Source organism: Oratosquilla oratoria, chromosome 19 (assembly GCF_046742065.1).
Source record: "Oratosquilla oratoria isolate Oo_2021 chromosome 19, ASM4674206v1, whole genome shotgun sequence".
NCBI classification, from domain to species: domain Eukaryota; kingdom Metazoa; phylum Arthropoda; class Malacostraca; order Stomatopoda; family Squillidae; genus Oratosquilla; species Oratosquilla oratoria.
The window spans coordinates 36,368,949-36,391,448 of record NC_134795.1 but is presented as its reverse complement, the minus strand read 5'-3'; the positions used below and the strand labels follow the sequence as shown (position 1 = coordinate 36,391,448).

The following is a 22,500-nucleotide window of genomic DNA, read 5'->3' as shown; positions in this document are numbered from 1 at the left end:
TATATATATATATATATATATATATATATATATATATATATATATATATATAAATTAACTAACTTTGTACTAGATTTTTCAAGGCTTAAGTCACAAAATATTCTTAGATTTTCTAAGAATTGTCTTAAAGGGCTTCTCTAGTAACTTATAAATAGAGTAATGTAACAATAGGAAACATAATCTTCTCAATTTGTCTTAGATTCTGTCTCTGTTTTTTTAGTGTCTTTTTACTGTCGAAATTTATATAGGGAATTTCATCTTGCCTTATAGATTTTCCTTAAATGGAAAAAAATGAAAAATGAAATCCAACACATTAAGAAAATATTCAACCATAGGAATCTTCATGAATATGACCCACGTTAGTGTTTTATAGACACGCACACACACACACACACACACACACACACACACACACACACACACACACACACACACACACACACACACACACACACACACACACACACACACACACACACCTATACACAATCTTCTATTATAGTGCATCATAACTTAACTCTAGTTCCTTATCTCACTTTAATCTCACTGCGATAAAGAAAGAATTCACATCCTAAACTCCGATTTTTTTTTTTTTTCAGATACATTTCTTATCCTCATCTTATTATTACCCGGACCATCATTTTCCTTTTTCGCTTCTTCATTATTTTAGTTTACGTTCTTACCATTCCTCGCTTTGTATCTCTAACCATAATCATTATCTCTCAACCAGAAATTCGTACCTTAATTCATGAAATATACATCTTTATAGTTATTGCTAGAGCCATATATAATTTTCTGTTTTATATTCGTTGCTCGTACATTCAAAACAAGCCCCACAAAAATCATCTTGTTTCTTTATTTTTCTTGTTAATTTACAATCTTGTTTTCTATGTGAATTCCTCTTCATAATGCAAAGAACAAATATCTCCCTTTTCTCTCCTAAATATGAAGTCAACAGTTTCGTTTGTTTTGTTTTTCTTAGTTAGGATTGTGACTTCCAACTATACAGTATATACTTCGCTATTATAATCTTGCACGACTGGAATGCCAGTTATATTTCATTGTTACTCTCTCCTTCCACCTTTTCCTTTTTCCACAAACAATAGTCTTATTGTCGTTGTTCTTACATGCTCTGTTCTATTTGTCGTATTCATTCTCTTTTCTTTTTCATATGTATTTTGAGATGCTTTTTCGTTATATTTGAACAATTTCATCAAGCACACACTCTCCTTCCACTATTTACACCACAACTTAAATTACTAAATAAACATGTGCACACATACACACACACACACACACACACACACACACACACACACACACACACACACACACACACACACATATATATAAGTTGGCACACACGCGCGCACACACACACACACACACACACACACACACATATATAAGTTGGCACACACGCGCACACACACACACACACACACACACACACACACACACACACACACACACACACACACACACACACACACACACACACACGTTACTAGCTGTCGATCACGAGTCGAACACGTGATCCAAAAAGACCAAGTGAATACACACACACACACACATACACACACACACACACACATACATACACACACACACACACACACACACACACACACACACACACACACACACACACACACACACACACACACACACACACACACACACACACACACACACACACACACACACACACACACACACACACACACACACACACACACACACACACACACACACACACTAACAAAATGGTAAGATATAATTTTCATATGTTAAAAAACGCGTATAGGAGGAATTGAATATACATATACATGTATATACTACATATAAATGAACATGTATATGTGTGCAGTATAAATACACACAAAGTGTTACCCATAAGTTCCTGATTTTGAAGTTGGGAAGTTGGCCGTTGTAGTGCGTGGACAGAGGGTACTGGTGACGTACGCGCACTTTGTTAACCAGCGCACCGAATGACGTCATCCTCTGTTTTTCCGCCGGAGCCACAGGTCTCCGCCGGAGCTACAGGACTCCGCCGACGTTCTGACGAAATATCACAATTTACTTTATTTTCGACGGCAAGTAACTGGTGGAAAACTCTGAGGTCTTACTGACCTTATTTATGGCCTTCATACCCTTGTGTTCCTTCCCATTTTCGTCATCTTTGAAGGGAAATGAACAACTCCGAGCCACTTTCGTTAAGTTTGTGAGCGATACGTCCGTAACTTTTATTTTTAACCACGGGAGTAAAGTCTCGCTCCTCATCTTCCGATTTTTTCTTCACTTTGGTTCGATGTTGGGCGCTGGGACTTGGTTGGGGGTGGGGGAGGGTTATTCGAATATTTGTGTCCAATTCATCATGTCATTCTCTGCCCGTAAAACTAAATATAGAGGAATAAATACAAAAACAGAAGAGACAAAATAGTCCAATAGAGTAAATCAACAATCACATACAAAGGAGAAACAGCGTATAAATGTCAATAAACCTAGGAGGCAAAATCTCCAAGCTGGTGCATTGTACTACATTGTTCTCCTAAAAAACAAAAATACGGGGCGTGTTCTGGAGACAAGCAAAGTGTCAATGGTCAAGCCAAGAAGTAAATTGGTATCCTACCTGGTGAGGAATGTACTGTCTGGGAATTAACGGTCACTTTGGGAGACCTTTCCCAGGGTGGCATACATACTCTTTATATTGATCCCCTTTGCTCTCTTTTTATATTCCTGAAGACGATCCCCGAACAGAGTTCTAAACGTAGGAATAAACTTATTTCGACGAGTCCAGCGTTTACTGTCTTCATCTATAGAATGGTCCCCGGACTCCAGCTCTTCAGGAGTATGTATATACAGTATATGTATGTAAAGACAGTATATGTGTATGAATGTATGTATTGTTACGGTCGTGTGGTTAAAGCTCTCCTTCCACGGTCGTCACTGGAATCCTGGCATACTTCACGATCCCCCATATAGATTTCTGTACAGGACCGCCTTCCCACACGAAGTCGCTTCGATTTTCGTGCACAAGGGGCTAGTGGGCTAGGAGAGAAAGGTTCATCAGACATACATACATACATACATACATATACCAAGGCTTTTTCCCCCTTACAAGGGAGGTAGCCAAAAAGGAAAAGGCATAAAATCATTCCCACCCATTCCATCCCTGAATACACTCCACACCCCTCCACCCTCCCTCTTATCTCAGACACATGAAGAAAATTTGACAGATTTAATGAAGGTAACGGAAAGTGGGACTATGTACAAAGGTGAAGTGTTCGGGCCTTAGGCTTCTGACCGCTGAGCAACTTCTATAAGAAAAAATATACAGTTTTACAAAAAGACATTAATTGGAGCTGTTCAGTCTATACGGTTTTACCAGAGTCTGGGTAGTTAGCTACTACAGAAAACCGTATCAAGCCGATTGTTGAACAGTATCCTGGATTGTACTCGTTTATAATACCAAAACAGCTACATATGGGTGTGAGCACGTGGGAATGATAGCGGTCTGGCTATCTATAAAGAGTGAGAACTGTTCAGGGCGTAGCACGACCAGATTCTCAGATATCAATTTTAGGCATCTAGAGTACACCGTATCGTTCATTAGTTGAATCAAGTCTAACTGTCAGTCGTTTCCGTGACTTGAGGAAAGCTCGGATTCAACCGAGGTTTTTTATCAACTTATCTAATTACATCAAAATTATATAGTAAAATACATAACATATTCTAAGGTTTATAATAATGGAAATTTAACAATATTATAAAGTAGAGTTCTTCGAGAGCCGTTGTTCATTAAAGCAAAAATGGTAACCGGTAAAAACGAAAACCAAGATTTCAATATATAAACATCAAAAAATAAGGAAAAAAGATATAAGAAACATGTGATAATATTGAACGGTTATGTATAGAATAAACTTCTTAATTTTCTAAGCCGAACTCAGGTATCAGTTCTCGAACAACTGGAAGGTTCCAATACGACACATCTGTTATGTAAATCTTTTGACATATTTCTATGAGAAACTAATACCATTAATACTTCTTCTTTGAAGAGGAATTTACATCATATGCTCAACAATGCATTTGTATACGATCCAGGAAATTAATTTTATATCATTAAAGTAGAAATTCGAAAGGTGTTTACCCAAATTTACGTTTGTCAGACGTACGGTAAATAATCTTTCGATTAATACGCAACAGACAAATGCATAACAGTATGTATGTATGTATGTACGTATGAATGTATGTATGTATGTATGTATGTATGTATGTATGTATGTATGTATGTATGTATGTATGTATGTATGTATGTATGTATGTATGTATGTATGTATGTATGTATGTATGTATGTACGTATGTATGTATGTATGTACGTATGTATGTATGTATGTATGTATGTATGTATGTATGTATGTATGTATGTATGTATGTATGTATGTATGTATGTATGTATGCATGTATGTATGTATGTATGTATGTATGTTTGTATTTATGTATGTATGTATGTATGTATGTATGTATGTATGTATGTAGATATGTATATGTGTATGTATGTATGTACTCTTATGTATGTATGCATGTATGTATGTATGTATGTATGTATGTATGTATATATGTATGTATGTATGTATGTATGTATGTGTGTGTATGTATGTATGTATGTATGCATGTATGCATGTATGTATGTGTGCTTATGTACGTATGTATGTCTGTATGTATATATGTATGCATGTATGCGTGTGTATATGTATGAAAAAAGTACAACAACCGTTTTATTGGGTCGCGATAATAAAATTGAGTGTCGCAGTTAAAAAAAATAAAAAAGGGAAAACATTGTGACATACCGGATGAGGGTGTTTTCTGTTTGTGTTTGTTCTTGTTTGTTTTTTCGTTGTATTTGGGAGGATCGGCGTGTGTTAACTTTTTCGCAAAACTCGAAAAAACACAACAGAAACTAAAAATAAACAAATGAATAAATATATAAATGAATAACTAAATGAAGAAGTAAATAAATAGATTAATTGATAAAAAATCATGATAATTTTTTTTTTGTGGTTATTCAAACCTTCGATCGGTTTCAGGAAATTTAATATGAGTCAGGTTAGGTCAGGTCAGTTCAGGTTAGGTCAAATCAAGTCAGATCAGGTCAGGTCAGATTAGGTTAAGCTGGATTAGGCTGGGTTAGTCAAAAATTAGGTTGGGTAAGGTCAAGACAGTCCAGGTTAGGTTAGGTTAGATTAAGTTTGGTTAGGTTAGGTTTGGATTTATATTAGTTCGTATATTTTAGTCAGTATAATATCCAGTCTATGGGGTATTGAAAGAGTTGATATTTTTCTTATTTTTCTTCACGATTTCTACTACAACTTGGTTCTCTAGGGTACACCAAGGGAATCCCGTCAATAACACACCTTTTAGGTCCTAGGTAGGTTTTGCAGTGACGTAATGATTTCTTTAATCCAATGATCTTTATATTTATATTAAAGATCATCCCCAAAAGGCGTGAGGCTACAACCGCGAACCAATTGAATTTTCTCCTCCACCCTTTCTCCAATCAGATTCGTTGTTACAAGTCTATATGTAATATTGTTTACTTAAGCAATCTCAGATCTCTGCATAACCCCCTTAGGTTACAAGTCAATAAAATATTGTATATATCAACAATGAAATAAGTTCCCCGGTTATTGTTTATAAACATAAGGCTGAGAGCGAGCTTATGCAATTCCTCGCATTCCCACCTTCGGGTATTATATAAATACATAAACTATAAAAATATAACACTCGTCATCTACCCCTCTTTCTACCCATTTCTCTACCAGCCTCTTACAGTTTAAGTTCGGTCAGGTTAGTTTAATGCAGTGGTCTCTTTGATGAAGAATTCAATTCCTGCATGATCTGCTCTCCTTTACCTTACGAGTAGTTTAGTTTCTGACAGTGTTACCAAGATTTATCCCACGACAATGTTGTCAAACTTCGCACAAGCATCCTCGACGATTTCAAGCAAATTGAAGGGGTCTCTTGTTGAAATGGTCAGTAAACTGTTAGCAGATAGTAAGTATTTATATAAAAAAAATCCCTTATGACTTATATAATGAATGGTGAGAAGATTCAACTATAACACAGATTGAACAATACACCCCTATGTTTGTTTATTTGCTTGTTTATTTGTTTATTTTTGGGGGAACTAGAGTTGTTTGACAGTTTTGAAAATAAAATAAATTATTATTTAGAATATGTGCTTTTTTCTGTTGGTGTTATGCTTTCAAAGGGCTGACTAATTGCCCTTCATAATAGTATCATATACATATTTTCAATTAAAAAAGAACAATTGTAAAAATGCTGAATGTTTTCTTTTGTGCATGTTTTATTAGATTTACACTCAAGTTCTCTTCACACAGTGAGCTGGTGGCGTCATCAGAAGTGTGTTGGTCTTTCATTTGGTTAGTTGTGGGTTCGAGTTCCGCACTCCTCTCCGATTCCCAGCAGTTACTGTTACATCCCCCTCCCCCAATAATCCCCAAGCGCATAATAGGGCAAGGGTGACATCTTTGTCCGAAGCTACCCAGCGCCTCCTGGCGTAGGCTCTTCACCTTCATCTTTAATTCACACATCAGACTTAAACAACCTAAAACAACACCAACACAAAACTGCAGTTGTCTACGGTGACTGAAACAACAGAAAAATATAGAAAATACAGGCGAGCAAAAATTTCATATTCACATATTCTCTGTGCAGCATGACCTTCAGACATGAATATATTTTGTTAATTCACGTAAGCCTTCCATAATAAAAGGTGTGAAGGAAAATAAATTCTCATATATATAATTTCATCTTTTTGGTAAAACATTACAAAAACGTGAGGAAACTAAATAAAAGCATACTGAAAAAAATAGATAAAAAACAATTAGATCAAACGTCGATTAAGTTTACGTATACTCTCAGTACTATCAGTACATCTGAGATGGCAGGATATTCGGCTTGAACTGGATATAATTGGGTCCTTGTGAGTCACAGATCTGAATGGAGATAATAGATCTAACTGTACACCGTAATCCAACATACAAGTCTCGTTTTAACTAGCGCTAATCTAGTTTATTTAGTTGAAGGGCTAATTTGAGAGGAATTATCGAGAGCTTAATTCACAAGTCTCATTCTAATTAATGCTAAACTGGTTTATTGAAGTGAAGGTTGATCCTCACAACAGAAAGTGGTTAAGAATATCTTGATTAACTTCTTCAGGTGGTGGGATACGAGAGTCATCTTCCTGCCACCTATTTTCAAACTCCATCAACTTCCTCATTTATATTTGGAGGTGCTGTCCCGAGGGGCCGACATTCGGTCTTCGGACTAGGACCAGGATCTCTCTTTATCAACTTGGTCTGTATTTCCCCTACCTTTTCACAAAAGAAATAACAACCGGAGACTGATCCCCTTTTCCTCTTCCTCCTCTCCCTCTTTCTACTCCTCCTCCTACTATTACTACTACTATTGTCTTTAACGACCTCCATCCTCGTGGAACTGTGTTGTGAAAACAGTCAGGATCTATCTTCCACAGACACAGTTTATTGACTATGTTCTACTACCCTTTTATATATTGTATTATTTCACTTTGATAAAGTCTAATACAGAAGTTTGTTTATCCTACTTTCTACTACAGTCTGCTCAAAATCGAGGTTTTGCATATGTGCTGATTTAGGGGGTGAGGACCTGGTACCTCTTAGGCATAGGAGGGTTGATCTTAAGAGTGAGAATGACAGTCTATATCTCATCCACGCTACAATGCTGCTCTTTGGTTGTTGTTTCTGTTCTACTACTGCGACTACTACTACTACTACTACTACTACTACTACTACTACTACTACTACTACTACTACTACTACTACTACTTCTACTTTTTTATATATAAAACACGACCTCCATCCTCGTGGAACTGTCTGTCTCCCGCAGACACAGTTTATTGGCCCCTCTCTCGCCAATGACTGGTCGACGACCCTTTTATTTTTATTTTTACTATAGCCTTATACAGAAGTTCATTTATCCTACTGTCAACCACCGTCTGCTCAAAATCTAGGTTTTGTATATGTGTTGATTTGGGCGGTGGGGACCTGGTACCTCTCAGGCATAGGAGGGCTGATCTTAGGGGTGAGAATGATAGTCTACATCTCATCCGTGAAACAATGCTGCTTTTTGGTTGTTGTTTATTTTCAGCCATCACCTCAGCAAGCCGAGCGTAGAATGCCTTTGCTCTAAGACCCATCCCACCTGAAGTAGTAAAGGTTATAGGAGTGAATGAGCCCTGGTCCACATTGTGTATACGCTCTTCGTATATACTGATTTTCTCATACTCGTTCCGGGAGTGGGATGCCTCAATGGTTAAGTTGTTGTAACAGGGGCCATCGGATCAAATATTTGCATGTCAAAGAAAGCCAATTGTCCTCGTGTTCAGAAACCTCTTGCGCTGACATCCATTCTTGCTTCATCTGATGTGTTGGACGCACGGTATATGAAGTTCTTCCCTCCTAGTGGGAGTAATGTTGGTTCGATAGTCACATCCTTGCACACTTCCCGAAGCATTTGGGCAGTAAGATCCCTCACCTCATCATGTCGCATGCAAATGAATCCACCCTGCTTGCATGTCATTGCATGATCTGGAGTAAACTGTACACCACAGAAACATCTGTTAGACAGCACTTCCAATGGCCATCCATACCACAGGGCAATGGCATCCGTGAATTCTTTTTTGTTTAGGGTGAATCCCTTTTGCCCTGATTGGTAGTGCTGTCAGCCAATTGGACGCCCCAACTTCCTGCGCCATTATCTTTCTTTTTATACAATTTGATAGCCGAGCTAAAAGTGCTCGAAGTTCCTCCTTCTGCCTCTCTTCCCTTCCCTTCCCTTTGAAATGTTTCTTCTAATTTCTCTGATTTCCTCCATGTTATTCTCCTTCCGTTGATCTTGCGACACAATGTTGTTTGTCAAGGAGGACGTGACTTTCAGGGAGTTTTGGTGTTCTATGTCGGCAAGATTTAGCAGGTTGGAGATGCCTAGCCTTCCCATTCTAGGCGGAAGTTCAATAAGTTTTCTTTCCTTTTTGTTTATTGTCCGTCCGTTGGTGATGGCCGGAATTAGCTAATTTCTGATGGTTTCCTCAAGGGGTCTTAGTAGGTCGGTGGTGTTCGGCACCGTCCTTAATATGTCGTTCCACAAATGTTTAACACCATATCCGAATGCAGCATATACCGCCTGCGATTCGGTCTTTGCAAAGTTGGCTAGAAGCCTAACTTCCGCCACCCATTCATTAACTTTCTTTTCAACATATTTTTCAACATATTTTCAACAAACTTTAAAAGATTCTGAGCCGATCACTGCACCGAGATGTCTTTCCCCCTCTTTTGTTACCTTCACTTTACTGTTCTCGAAGAGCATTTTGGCATTGTCAAAGTATTCTGGCTTTACTATGAGGACAGACTTCTTTGCATTCGATATATAACCCAAGTCCGGGCCGTGTGCCAGCTGGCACCAGATCCCACCACTTTTTTTTTAAGTCAGCTACTTTTCCTGCCCCCGTGAGATCATCTGCATATGCTACCTGTTTGATCCTGGTGTCCTCATATTGTATCCTCTGCTGCAGGTGCATAAGACCAAGAGCGTACATTGCTATGGCTACCGGGTCTCCCTGAGTGGTGCCTTCCGCGGATTTGATGATCTCCACTTTCGTCTCTTTTTTTTTTCTCAACCCTGTTGGTAACAAATAGCTTTGCAGGTTCTTTGTATGTGTTCTCCACATACTTGGCTAATACTGGGCACTTAATTTTGATGTTGTGTATAGTAGCCTTTCTATTTAAGTTGTTGAATGCGTTTGATGCATAGACTAATGAGACTACTTCGCAGTCTGGTTCCTCGAATATCTCCCTCATGACGTGGACTGTTGCCTTGGAACCCGCCTGTTGCCCCTGCAGGTTGCCAGCCGCTTTTCGCACCTAGTCCTTGACGACTTCCATGATGGCTTTTCCTATTATTCTTCTCAACACCTCGCCTATACCAATCGGACGATACCCAGGTTATCCAGCGGGATAAGTTTGCACGCTGTGTGTGCCTCCAGGTGCTGACAGTCCTAAGTCACCAGTTTCTTTGCCAAACCAGCGATGGCCTCCTGCAGTCCACCCCCCCCCCCCACACACACACACCCCGCTGTCGTCCCAAATAGGCAGGTGCTAAGGAGACATTTCCATCCAGACGCATCCAAGCCCGATGGTCCCGCCGCTCTCTGGGTGTGTAGAGTAAGGTTCCAGATACTTTCTCTTGTGATGCTGTCAAAGACTACCTCGTGGTGTGGGAGGTAGTCACCACTGAATTTAGAGGCCAGGTTTGCTGGTCTTGCTTTTGGATGTTTTTCTCGTTTAGGGGTAGAACTCCAGGGTCTTTATTCTCCCCTGAGAGCGACCTCATGGCAGCCGCAACCTTTCCCTGCCACATCTTGTCTATAAGTTTTCTGTCTTTGTCTTCTGGACTTTTCTTTCTGTTGGTGCCCTTGTTGAGTCTATCTTGGATAGCCTCTGCTTCCATCAACAGTTGCTCCATTTCTCCCTTTCCCCATTGTTTCATCCTCCGTTGCAATGCCTGGACATTCTCCGAGTGCTTAGATTTTTTGTGGGTCCTCTGACATGTAAGGTGTGGAAGGATAGCTAGCGTTTTGAATACCATCGGGGCGTAGGGAGATGAGTTTATATATGCTCTTAATAGATGGGTCATTTCCTCTATTAGGCCTTTGGTTGCATTGCATTTAGGCGGGGTGAAGAGGTTTCCTGGGGAGAAGGCAAGTATCCTGTTGTAGGCGTCGTCCAGCCTCTCCTTGGCCCTGGGCTGCTGCCATGTCTACCAGAACCTGCCCTCCTCTCTCTCTCCCACCCTGCTGCTCTTGATGACGTGGGCTTTCATCCTCCGGCCTCAAGTTTGTGGGATAATTTCCCTCTTCTGAGTCTCTCTTATTCACAAGACCACCACCCACGTTCATCTCCATTGTATCACTCCCATCCTCCACATTATCCACATCTTCTCCCAGTTGATCACTCTCCGCCTCCGGCGGTTGTTGCTTCCCTTGATTTCTGCATTACCCTCCTCTTCTGCAGTTTGTGCATTTCCTTCCATTTTTGACGCATGCGCACTGCCTGCAATTTTGCTGTTCAGATGCATAAACGTAGCATGTTTTGCCAACCATCTCGGGTGACTTAAATGGACAGCACTAGACTCCCCAGTCCCCACCTGTGCCAGCACCAGAGCACAGCCTTTGTGGTAATTTAATTCCTTCCAATTGGCATTTTATGTTTGTTCCCTGGCTTACCAGTACCCAGTTCTCAAATGATAGATCACAATTTCCCCTTATGTTTGTCTGAGAGAACTTATGCAGGTCTGAGAGAAAGCGTGGGATAGAGAGATATGTATAAAGCATTTGGAAAAGAGGAGTGAGAGAGGTAGGGGTGCCCGCGAATGCAATTGCGCATATATAATGCGAGGGGCAGCAAGGGAAAGAGAGTCAGGGCGTGAGATTCGATGGTAGTTACGTATGATGGATATAGATTTAGAGGGAGCAGGAGGAGAGAAACGCTAAGGGAAGTGAAGCGACAGGAAGGAGGGGGAGGATGGGGAGAACAGGAGAGGGAGATGGGAGAGGGGGTAAGGAGGGGAGTAGGAGGAGGTGGGTAATAGGATGAGAAAATAAGAGACAGGGTGAGGGAGAGAGAAAGGGAGAGATAGATAGATAGATAGATAGATAGATAGAGAGAGAGAGAGAGAGAGAGAGAGAGAGAGAGAGAGAGAGAGAGAGGGTGAGAGAGACAGACAGACAGACAGAGAGATAGAGAGAGACAAAGTGCCAGAGACAGAGAAAGAAGGGGAGAGGATTTTGAGAGAGAAATAGAAGGATGAGAGAAATAGACGAAGAGAAAGAGGAGGCGAGAGAAGGAGAAAGAGAGTGGGAGAGGGAGACAGATGGATGAATATATATATATATATATATATATATATATATATATATATATATATATATATATATATATATATATATAGAGAGAGAGAGAGAGAGAGAGAGAGAGAATAAGGGGAGGGAGGAGTGAGAGGGAAGGCAGATAGATGGGAGGGGAGAGGATACGAAGGGAGAGAGAGATAGGGAAAAAGGAGAGATGGAGAAGAGAAGATGGGGTAAGGATAAGGATTGTAAAATAGGAGGGGGCTTAACGGGTGGGTTGCGGTTAACGTCGGCTCTCTGGGGCTGTGGGAAAAAAGGTAGGGGGAGAAGGGAAGAGGGGAGAGGGAAGAGGGGACTAACGTCTACTGTGGGTCATAAAATCCATATTGTGCCTTGAGCTGCATGTTGACATGCTAGACACTGCTCACGAACCAAAATTTCGCATACGGACGAATGAGTAAATAAACCTGTTTGGTCAACAGCTGCCTATCCCTCGTTCACTGACAAAGCTTATCACCTGCGGTCATCTACATATTTGAACTTATATCTACCTCTACAATTATCCATCAAGTATACCTTAACATCAGGTTTGCGCAAATGCCCATGTGAACTATAAACAGTCTAGTCTCCTATGTCATACTTATCTTTACCAGACCATGCACTGGAGCTGCCATCAAATCCTGGCTCTAAACCTGTGGCTCTTGAATATAGGAGGGGGAGCGACAGGAGGAGGGAGAGGAGGAAAGCGAGAGAGAGATAGAGAGAGAGATGGGGGAGGGGACCGTGAGGGAGCGAGGGAGATATGAAGGAAATATAGACATAGATATAAATTATAATCTATATCTTTTGAATCAATGCATCCAGGCTTGTGGTGGTGTGGAGAGGATGTTGAGTATAACTATGTGAATTTCTGCTTTATGCTTTGGTATTTAAAAGAAGATAAAAGAAGATTAAAGAACGATAATAAATGAATAAATAAATAGATAAATCAATCGATCAATCAATCAATAAAAAGATAAATAAAGAATACTTTAGCTGGATAATTGAAAAAGCAATAGTAATAATAAACAAATAAGAAATAACATAGAATCAAATAAATAAATAAATAGAAAAAAATTATTTAGAAAAGGCAATAAGGTACCTTAATACATCTTAAAACATCTTAATGTTTCTGTTTTAAGTGACGAATACCATACCGTTATGCTCACACACCCATTCAAGTGGCCTGTCTCCGTGCTTCGAGGCAGTTACTCTCGGGGGATGGGGGATGGGAATTCTTACCAATGACCCTAATATTGGCACCTCTGGCCTGTTGGCATCTTCGGTATTGTTCTCGTCTGTTCACTGTATATTTTCACTTTTTCACTACTTTCAGTGCATTTTCAGAGCAGCCACACATTTCACTTTCACTATATCAGTTTCGTCCATTTCTAACATTCCCTCCCACACCATTATTATTATTATTATTATTATTATTATTATTATTATTATTATTATTATTATTATTATTATTATTATTATTATTATTATTATTATTATTATTATTATTATTATTATTATTATTATTATTATTATTATTATTATTATTATTATTATTATTATTATTATTATTATTATTATTATTATTATTGTTATTATTATTATTATTATTATTACTATTATTATCATTATCATTATCATTATTATTATTATTATTATTTCACTTTCACTATATCAGTTTCGTCCATTTCTAACACTCCCCCCCCCACCATTATTATTATTATTATTATTATTATTATTATTATTATTATTATTATTATTATTATTATTATTATTATTATTATTATTATTATTATTATTATTATTATTATTATTATTATTATTATTATTATTATTATTATTATTATTATTATTATTATTATTATTATTATTATTATTTATTATTATTATTATTATTATTATTATATTATTATTATTATTATTATTATTATTATTACTATTACTATTATGCTTATTATCATTATCATTATTATTATTATTATTATTATTATCATTATTATTATTATTATTATTATTACTATTATTATTATTATTATTATTATTATTATTATTATTATTATTATTATTATTATTATTATTATTATTATTATTATTATTATTATTATTATTATTATTATTATCATTATTATTATTATCATTATTATTATTATTATTATTATTATTATTATTATTATTATTATTATTATTATTATTATTATTATTATTATTATTATTATTATTATTATTATTATTATTATTATTATTATTATTATTATAATTATTATTATTATTATTATTATTGTTATTATTATTATTATCATTATTATTATTATTATTATTATTATTATTATTATTATTATTATTATTATTATTATTATTATTATTATTATTATTATTATTATTATTATTATTATTATTATTATTATTATTATTATCATTATGATTATCATTATCAAATTATTAATTATTAGTTATTATTATTTTCTCTTTTTCGTTTTATTTTAGGTTTCGCAATGCCATGAGGCCTCTAAGACCGCGGATGTCCAAGTGCTGCTTCCTCCTCCTGATCGGAGCCATCTGGACCATCTCCATCTGCCTCTCGGCTCCCATACTCCCCTACTCGACTACTGTTACCTTCGAGTAAGTAAACAACAGTAGTACTCAGGGTTTAAGGCACCTCCATGAACCAGATCCCTGACCTTGTTACACTCTTTGACTTCTACCTGCTTCAGTGGATCACCCAGAAAACCTTACTCTCATAAGATTGATGAACCCAGAGAGATCAATTCGTATAGAATTGGTATTTTCAATCCCTCAATTCTTCCTACTTATAAATGGGTTCTCTCTATTGTAACGTAATGAAACAAAAAAGATAAGTTCGTACAAAACTGATATGTTCAATCCTTCAGCTTTTATAAACGGGCTCTCACATGTAAAATTATGAAGCCAGAGAGATCTACAGTATTCTTACAAAACTGATCTTTTCAATCTTTCAGTTCTTCAGTCTTATAAACGGGCTCTCTCACTTATAAACTTAAATCTTGTAAAATCTTGTAAAAAATCTATAACTTATAAACTTAAATCTTGTAAATAAAAAATAAAAAAAATCAATCAGATAGATTAGCCCCCCCCCAAAAAAAAAAAAACTATTTCCTCAATCTTTCGAATGCAGCAGCATTTTGTAAGATCTATGAAGTACCTAAACCCAGCATACGAAATTGATGTTTCCTACCTCTCAAACCTAATTTAGTAAACGAAGCCATGAAACCCAGCTCATTAAAAAATAGTCTTTTCAACCATTCTAGTTGACCATTGTTTCATTAATGCTTCTAAATTGAGATGTTTACATATTGAGATTATTTAGAATATTACGCGCCTCCTGGCGTATGCTTCTCACTCACTTTAATTCCCGTCAGATTTTTTTCTAATATTTTTTCTAACCATCGCGGTTCTAACCAAAACATCGTTATTACCTGTATGTAAAGAAAGAAATAATTACCAAGACACATTTTTTTATCTTGTTACTGTGTGTGTGTGTGTGTGTGTGTGTGTGTGTGTGTGTGTGTGTGTGTGTGTGTGTGTGTGTGTGTGTGTGTGTGTGTGTGTGTGTGTGTGTTTGTGTGTGTTTGTGTGTGTGTGTGCGTGTTGTGCGTGCGTGTGTGTGTGTGTGTATGTGTGTGTGTGTGTGTGTGTGTGTGTGTGTGTGTGTGTGTGTGTGTGTGTGTGTGTGTGTGTGTGTGTGTGTGTGTGTGTGTGTGTGTGTGTGTGTGTGTGTGTGTGTGTGTGTGTGTGTTTGTGTGTGTGTGTATTTACTGAGTTCAAAATTGTATTTCCTCTGAAAGGAACGTCCACGGAAATTGGCTTAGTTAGTCAGGAGGATGCTAATTCTGACCAACGCGAATTTGTACCGGCATGAAACTGAACATGATGTGATTGAGTTTGGCAAAATGGTCCCCTAGTTGAATCTGTGCCCCTCAAATAAAAGGGGGTGGAGGGAAGGGGAAGCGTATCAAAAGCACATTGCGTGGCATATACAAAACAAGACAAATAAAATTGGTATATATAAAGATATATATGCATATATCATGCAAAAAACACAGGGAAATTAATGTTCGGAATACTAAACGTTTTTGTCTAGTACATCTTCAGAGTACAAGAAAGAGAAATAGAACACAATATTTATACAGAAATAAGAAAACTGGGGAAGGTTACAGCGACATAAAACCTTCAGACTATATACACACTTATATATACACCTTAAAACAATAATAGTAATAATAAAACAATAAAACAGTAATAACAACAAAAAAGGACAACAATGTGGCATTAAAGTCCACAGGAATATTTGGCACAATTAAGTCATGGTACTGTTTTATTATCCTATTAATGATGAAATTATCTCGTTTGAATAAACCTAAACTCAAATTGATGTTATTATCAAAATTGCTTTTTATAAAACTGAATTATGTTCCTTTTTAAAACAGAATTACAAACAACAATTTTTTGGACATTGTCCCAGTCAATGGTTTGTGTCTCTTACATAGACAGAAACCCCACTAGACATTTGGCCCGTCCTTATACTATATCTATGTTGATTCATCCTTATATGTAATTCTTTACATGGATGAAAAAAAATAGAAATGAACATATGACAAAACATTGGTTGGCTTCTTAAAAATTTCAAACCTAAAACATCTATCTTTTCTAATAATAAAAGCATCCAAAAAGGGCAATTTGCTGTCTTATTCTACCTCCGGTTTAAATTTAATAGAAGTCACTAAACAATTTAATTCAATAAGGAAATTTTCCAAATTAAGATCAGTAGGCCAAATGCATAAAATGACATCGACATAGCGATACTAGATGACTTCACGGGGGAGAATACAATTCCCTTTCAAAAAACTCCATACAGAGTGGTTGCACTGACGTCACAGCTCATCGGCTAACCCGGAATAGCGGCCATATTGGAGATATTGGAGCGTAAACAAACAGATCAGACGTGTATGTTACAGGCAAAGCTTTTTGGAAATTTAACTGTGTTATGATGTTTATAGGAAGACCATGTTTCAGCCCTGGCTTTTAAATTAGTTGGCCTGTCTATGAAAACCTCGAAGTAGTCAATAATTACCACACACTAGTTCCAAAATGTTTTCTAAATTCCATTGGCATTGTTTTAGCAAATGTATCTCTGGATGGCCAAAAAACTAAAGGTTTCATCCTGACGTACATCATATCAACAACATCAAAAAAGATTCTGCATACAGTTGAGTGAGAAACAGCAAACTCATAAGATAAGAATAAAGCTGACACATTCAGTCTTAACCTCATCATTGTCATAATCAACATCTGAAATTTGCTCATAGTTTTTTTATAGGAAGGAAGGGTTCCAGATAAACAAAAAATGTCCACAAAATCTGGAATGTGGGAAATCCTGTGCAATATAACACTTTCTCCTCTTTATCCTTAAATTCATCTACATCATACATATGTGACCGAGCTTCAACTTTGGCTCGGAGCTCAATATTCTCAGTTCTCAAATTCTGCATTTCCTCAATCATTGAAGACATCACATCTTCTGTCAGATCTGTCTGTGTTCCACTTCCTGGAGTAGTAGGTTGGACCTCTGCTGTATCCTTAACTTTAATAAGTAATAGTAATGACTCGGCTGTTGCATAATCATTTTTCTTTTGAATTCTGTCTTCTCGCTGTTTAAACCTTAAGATCTCTGGAGAAGCAACTGGTGGTTTTGCTTTTGAACCAAGCATGTTTACTGAGGGTACCCAATTAGAACTGTCCCTTTGATACAATTCTGCCTTCTTCTCTGTAAAAATAAATAAATACAATGAAAAAAACAATAATTCTAGACTAAATATGACATATTTTAATAGCACATCCTTATCGAGACTTTTTTGATGGACAGATAATGTGTCAATTGTAAAATGTAAAAGTTAGATTTTTCACTAATTGAAATTAGAAGAAATAAACAAAGTTATTATGATAGTTATTCATAATTAATTTATCAAAATATATTATTATTTTTCATTAAATTTTTTATTTACTGGACTTATTTTATTTTCAGATTAAAATGTCAAACTTACTCAAGTCTATGTACACTGTTAATGCAAAATATTTGTTATTACTTTGTGCTTCCTGATAGAATATGGGTCAGGCATAGTAAGTAAATAATAATAAAATGGCCTAGCATCAGACATAAAGAACTAGATTTTAGTGTACCTACTGCCTAGGCCTAGTATCAAGGTTATATAATTATCTATATATAACATATATAAATGACAAGTGAGCACGATAAACAGGTCGGGCAAGCACGTTTGTTTACACGACAATGTCTCCAATATGTCTTGGTCCCGGTTTGGTGACGTCACGTGAAACCACACTATACAGATTGTTTAAAACTAGGGATAAGGGGTTTCCCATAGCCATACCAAAATTTTTAACATAAATTGCCAACCAATGTTTTGTCATATGTTCATTTCTATTCTGCACATCACATTAATACAAAGATTTCTGTTTTCTTTTTTTATCCATGTTTGTAAGAGCTTATAGAATTTGCAGTCCGGAATTTTTAGATCAAGAAATAAGAGGAATATATGACATTGCATCGGACTTTAAATGTCCTAAATATGTTAAAGATAAATCATAATATAGGGCCAGGAAGTCTTATTTTAATACATCCTCAAAAGATAATACTTTTTGCAAAAAATATTTGTTAGTTCTTTCCTTGCATGAAAATCTTGTAAGACTTCCTCGCATCCGTAAGGAGTTCAATATCGATGTTATTTTAAAAACAGTACCATCAAAGAACTCCTCATTAAAAATTCCCCTATGCAGTTATGTAGGATGCGTCTACATTATTCCCTGTAAACACTGTAGCTCCTGTTACATTGGCCAAACTGGTAAAGAATTAAATATCAGAATGAATCAACATAGACATAGTATAAGGACGGGCCAAATGTCTAGTGGGGTTTTTGTCCAAGTAAGGGAGACACACCATAGTATTGATTGGGACAATGTTAAAAAAAAAATTGTAATTCTGTTGTAAATAGGAACATCATTGAATCCAGTTTTATAAAAAGCAATTTTGATAATAACATCAATTTGAGTTTAGGTTCATTCAAACGAGATAATTTAATCATTAATAGGATAATAAAATAGTACCATGACTTAATTGTGCCAAATGTTCCTGTGGACTTTTCGGCCACATGGTTGTCCTTTTTTGTTGTTATTACTGCTTTATTGTTTTATTATTACTATTATTGTTTTCATATGTATATATATATATATGCGTGTGTGTATAAAGTCTGAAGGTTTTATGTGGCTGTAATCTTCCCCAGTTTTCTTATTTCTGTATAAATATTGTGTTCTATTTCTCTTTCTTGTACTCTGAAGATGTCGTAATAGACGAAAACGTTTAGTATTCCGAACTTTAATTTCCCTGTGGTTTCTGCATGATCATTTAGTCACGTGTTTTGTGATTATTTTTAAATACATACATACATATATATATATATATATATATATATATATATATATATATATATATATATGTATATGTATATATATACATATATATATGTATATATATATATATATGTATATATATACATATATATATATGTATGTATATATATAGATATATATATATATACACATATATATATGTATATATATACATATGTATATATATACATATATATATATATATATATATATATATATATATATATATATATATATATATGCTGGTAACCACTTAAGAAAAAGAAACAGAGAAATTCCAAGCGCTTTCGTGTAATTCACATCCTACAAAGACAATTTAAATGGAAAAGTGTAAACCTAGGAGAGGTAACAAAGCATCATACGAAAAAAAAAAAATCGGAGAGGTCACAAGGCACCACATGTAAAAATTAGGAAAGGTCACAAGGCCCCACACGGAACCATGTCATTTGTCCACTCTTGGGATTAACCAAAATCTCCTATACTGAATTGTTTACAAATGTTCTTAATTATGTAATTATCTAATTCATACATACCATTACTTATGTTCAAATTGACTGACTCAGTTTGTTTGATAAGGCTACTTTCAATGATGTTCCTGTAAACAATAGGATTACATGATAAAACTGACGATGCCTTAGTCCAGTCTATACAATGATTATAATCCTCATGTGCACAAATAAAACATTAGAGTCTTGTCCTGTTCTGACACCGTACTTATGCTGCTTTATTCTAGTTGAGAGATCTTTACCTGTTTGTTCTACAAAAAAATTCCCACAATCTCTACAAGGAACCTTGTATATGCAGCCACATGAATTTTTTTGGAGAATTCTTAATAATCAATTTCTTGAATGTGCATGAATTGTTGATTTCTATGTTTCTTTTTCTTAAGTGGTTACCAGAATAATTCTGATCACGTGTTCAAGTGATTTATTTGCAATATATATATATATATATATATGTATATATGTATATATATATACATATATGTATATACATATATATATATGTATATATATATACATATATGTATATATATATACATAAATATGTATGTATACATATATGTATATATATATATATGTACATTTATATATATATATATATATATATATATATATATATATATATATATATATATATATATATATATATATATATATATATATATATTTATGGTCTCCGGGGGTACCACGTCCATAATTACTTAATTCTTTGCGTACCGACTGACGCTTATTTCACTTTATTTTATTCTATTTTATTTTATTTTGTTTTTATTCTAGCTGTCACCAGACAATTCTGTTCACCTACTCGGGACCCCAAATGATATAAGATCTATCTAGATGGGCAACCCTTGGCATACGTGCCAAATTTGGCACGTGCCAGGATTGAGCTTGGCACGTGTCAGGTGATTTTGGAAAGATGCAGTATAGTAAAATAGCCTGATCATGTCAAAGAAGTTGTTAAAAATAATAATAATAATAATAAACCCAAAGCGTCCACAGAAAACGGGGAGTGGTGACGAAGTCAGGTGATTTTATTCATATGTGTGCGTGACTCTTCAAGATAGAGAAAAAAGAGGAACAAAGGAGGAAGAGATGGAGGAAGGAGGAAGAGAGAGGAAGGAAGGGAGAAGGTGAGGAATGGAGAGAGAGAGGAAGGGAGAGAGAGAGGGAGGGAGAGAGAAGAAAGAGAAGGAGAAAGAGGTCGACTGACTGTAATTGAAATCTGACGCCAAACCGTAGCATTCTATGACGCCGTCTTTCAGCTGGTGAGTGCCAAGCGGAGTCGAGTTCATTACCATAGTAATTACTCCATTGTAGGAGGCTGACGATGATTTTTTTCCGAGTTAGCTCGCCATTCAGTCAGTTTTTAAGGTAAAGGTTACAATAAAATGTCAGGGGAGGTCTTGCAATTAAGGTGCAGATTTAGATTAAAGTCAATAAAATGCTCATGACAAAGGTCAGGCTTCATCTCAGAACAAATTTACACCAAATGTTGAAATAAAGCTCAGTATTTTGGTCAGGCTTAAGGTCAAGGTTAGTATAAAAACTAAGGTCATACTTGATCTCACAATAAAAGTACAGACTTAGATTTAGACATCGAAAAAAAAGATCAGTATTATGGTCAAGTTTAATGTCAAGATTGATACCAAAATGAAGGTTAGACTTAGAATAAAGATACATATTTAGATGAAAAAAAAATATAAAGGTAAATAAAATAGTATATATTAAGGTCAAGATGAGTCTGAAAATTAAGGTACATATTTAGATCAAACCTCTTAGTTCTTAATATGGCGGAATACAAAAAACTAATAAATGAATAAATGAAGGAATGAATAAGTAAATATATAAATGAATTGTGAAATGAACAGAAGCATGAATATATAAACAGGCAGAAAATATAAATAGAGAAATATTTGGATAGGTAAAGAAAGAGATAAGTTAAATGAGTACATGAATAAACAGATAATTAGAAAATAAGTAGATAAATAAATGGATGAGTGAATGAATGGATAAATGAATAGATAAGTAAATAAGTCCATCATTAAATGAATAGATAGATAGATATATAGATAGATAAATAGATAAATGAATAGATAATAAGTAAACTAATAATTAAAAAAATGTATAGATACATGAACATAAAAACAAAAAACAAACATCAAACTGCTTACGAGTTTTTCCAAGTGAATTTTGATACTTAAAAATGTTTCTCCTAAGTTTTGGGCCCAGAGAACTAGTCCAAGGGATTTTGCTGCTAACTTTCAAAACTCCTCCCTCCTTTCCACCCCCCCTTCCCCCTCCGCCTTCCCCCTTCCCACTCTTCCCTTCTACCCTCCCACGCTGAGCGCTCTTTTCACTTCGTTCGGCCAACTTCCCGGAATTCTTCGTTCATGGTTTGAACATTGAAGCCCCTCTGAACGAAAGTAATTGGTATTCAATGAACCCAAGAGACAATTAACCTGTCTATTGAATGCCATGGCGGAATGTCATAA

General features: G+C 35.7%; 1 protein-coding gene across 1 annotated transcript in view; it reads left to right on the top strand.

Annotated features, from left to right (window-relative positions):
* The window catches only part of LOC143035592 (tachykinin-like peptides receptor 86C), a 455,527-nt gene that overhangs the window by 179,314 nt on the left and 253,713 nt on the right, over positions 1-22,500 (top strand). The window contains exons 4-5 of the mRNA XM_076202459.1: positions 14,493-14,627; positions 20,069-20,071. Coding sequence (XP_076058574.1) covers positions 14,493-14,627; positions 20,069-20,071 — 138 coding nt within the window. The remainder of the gene's footprint in view (positions 1-14,492; positions 14,628-20,068; positions 20,072-22,500) is intronic.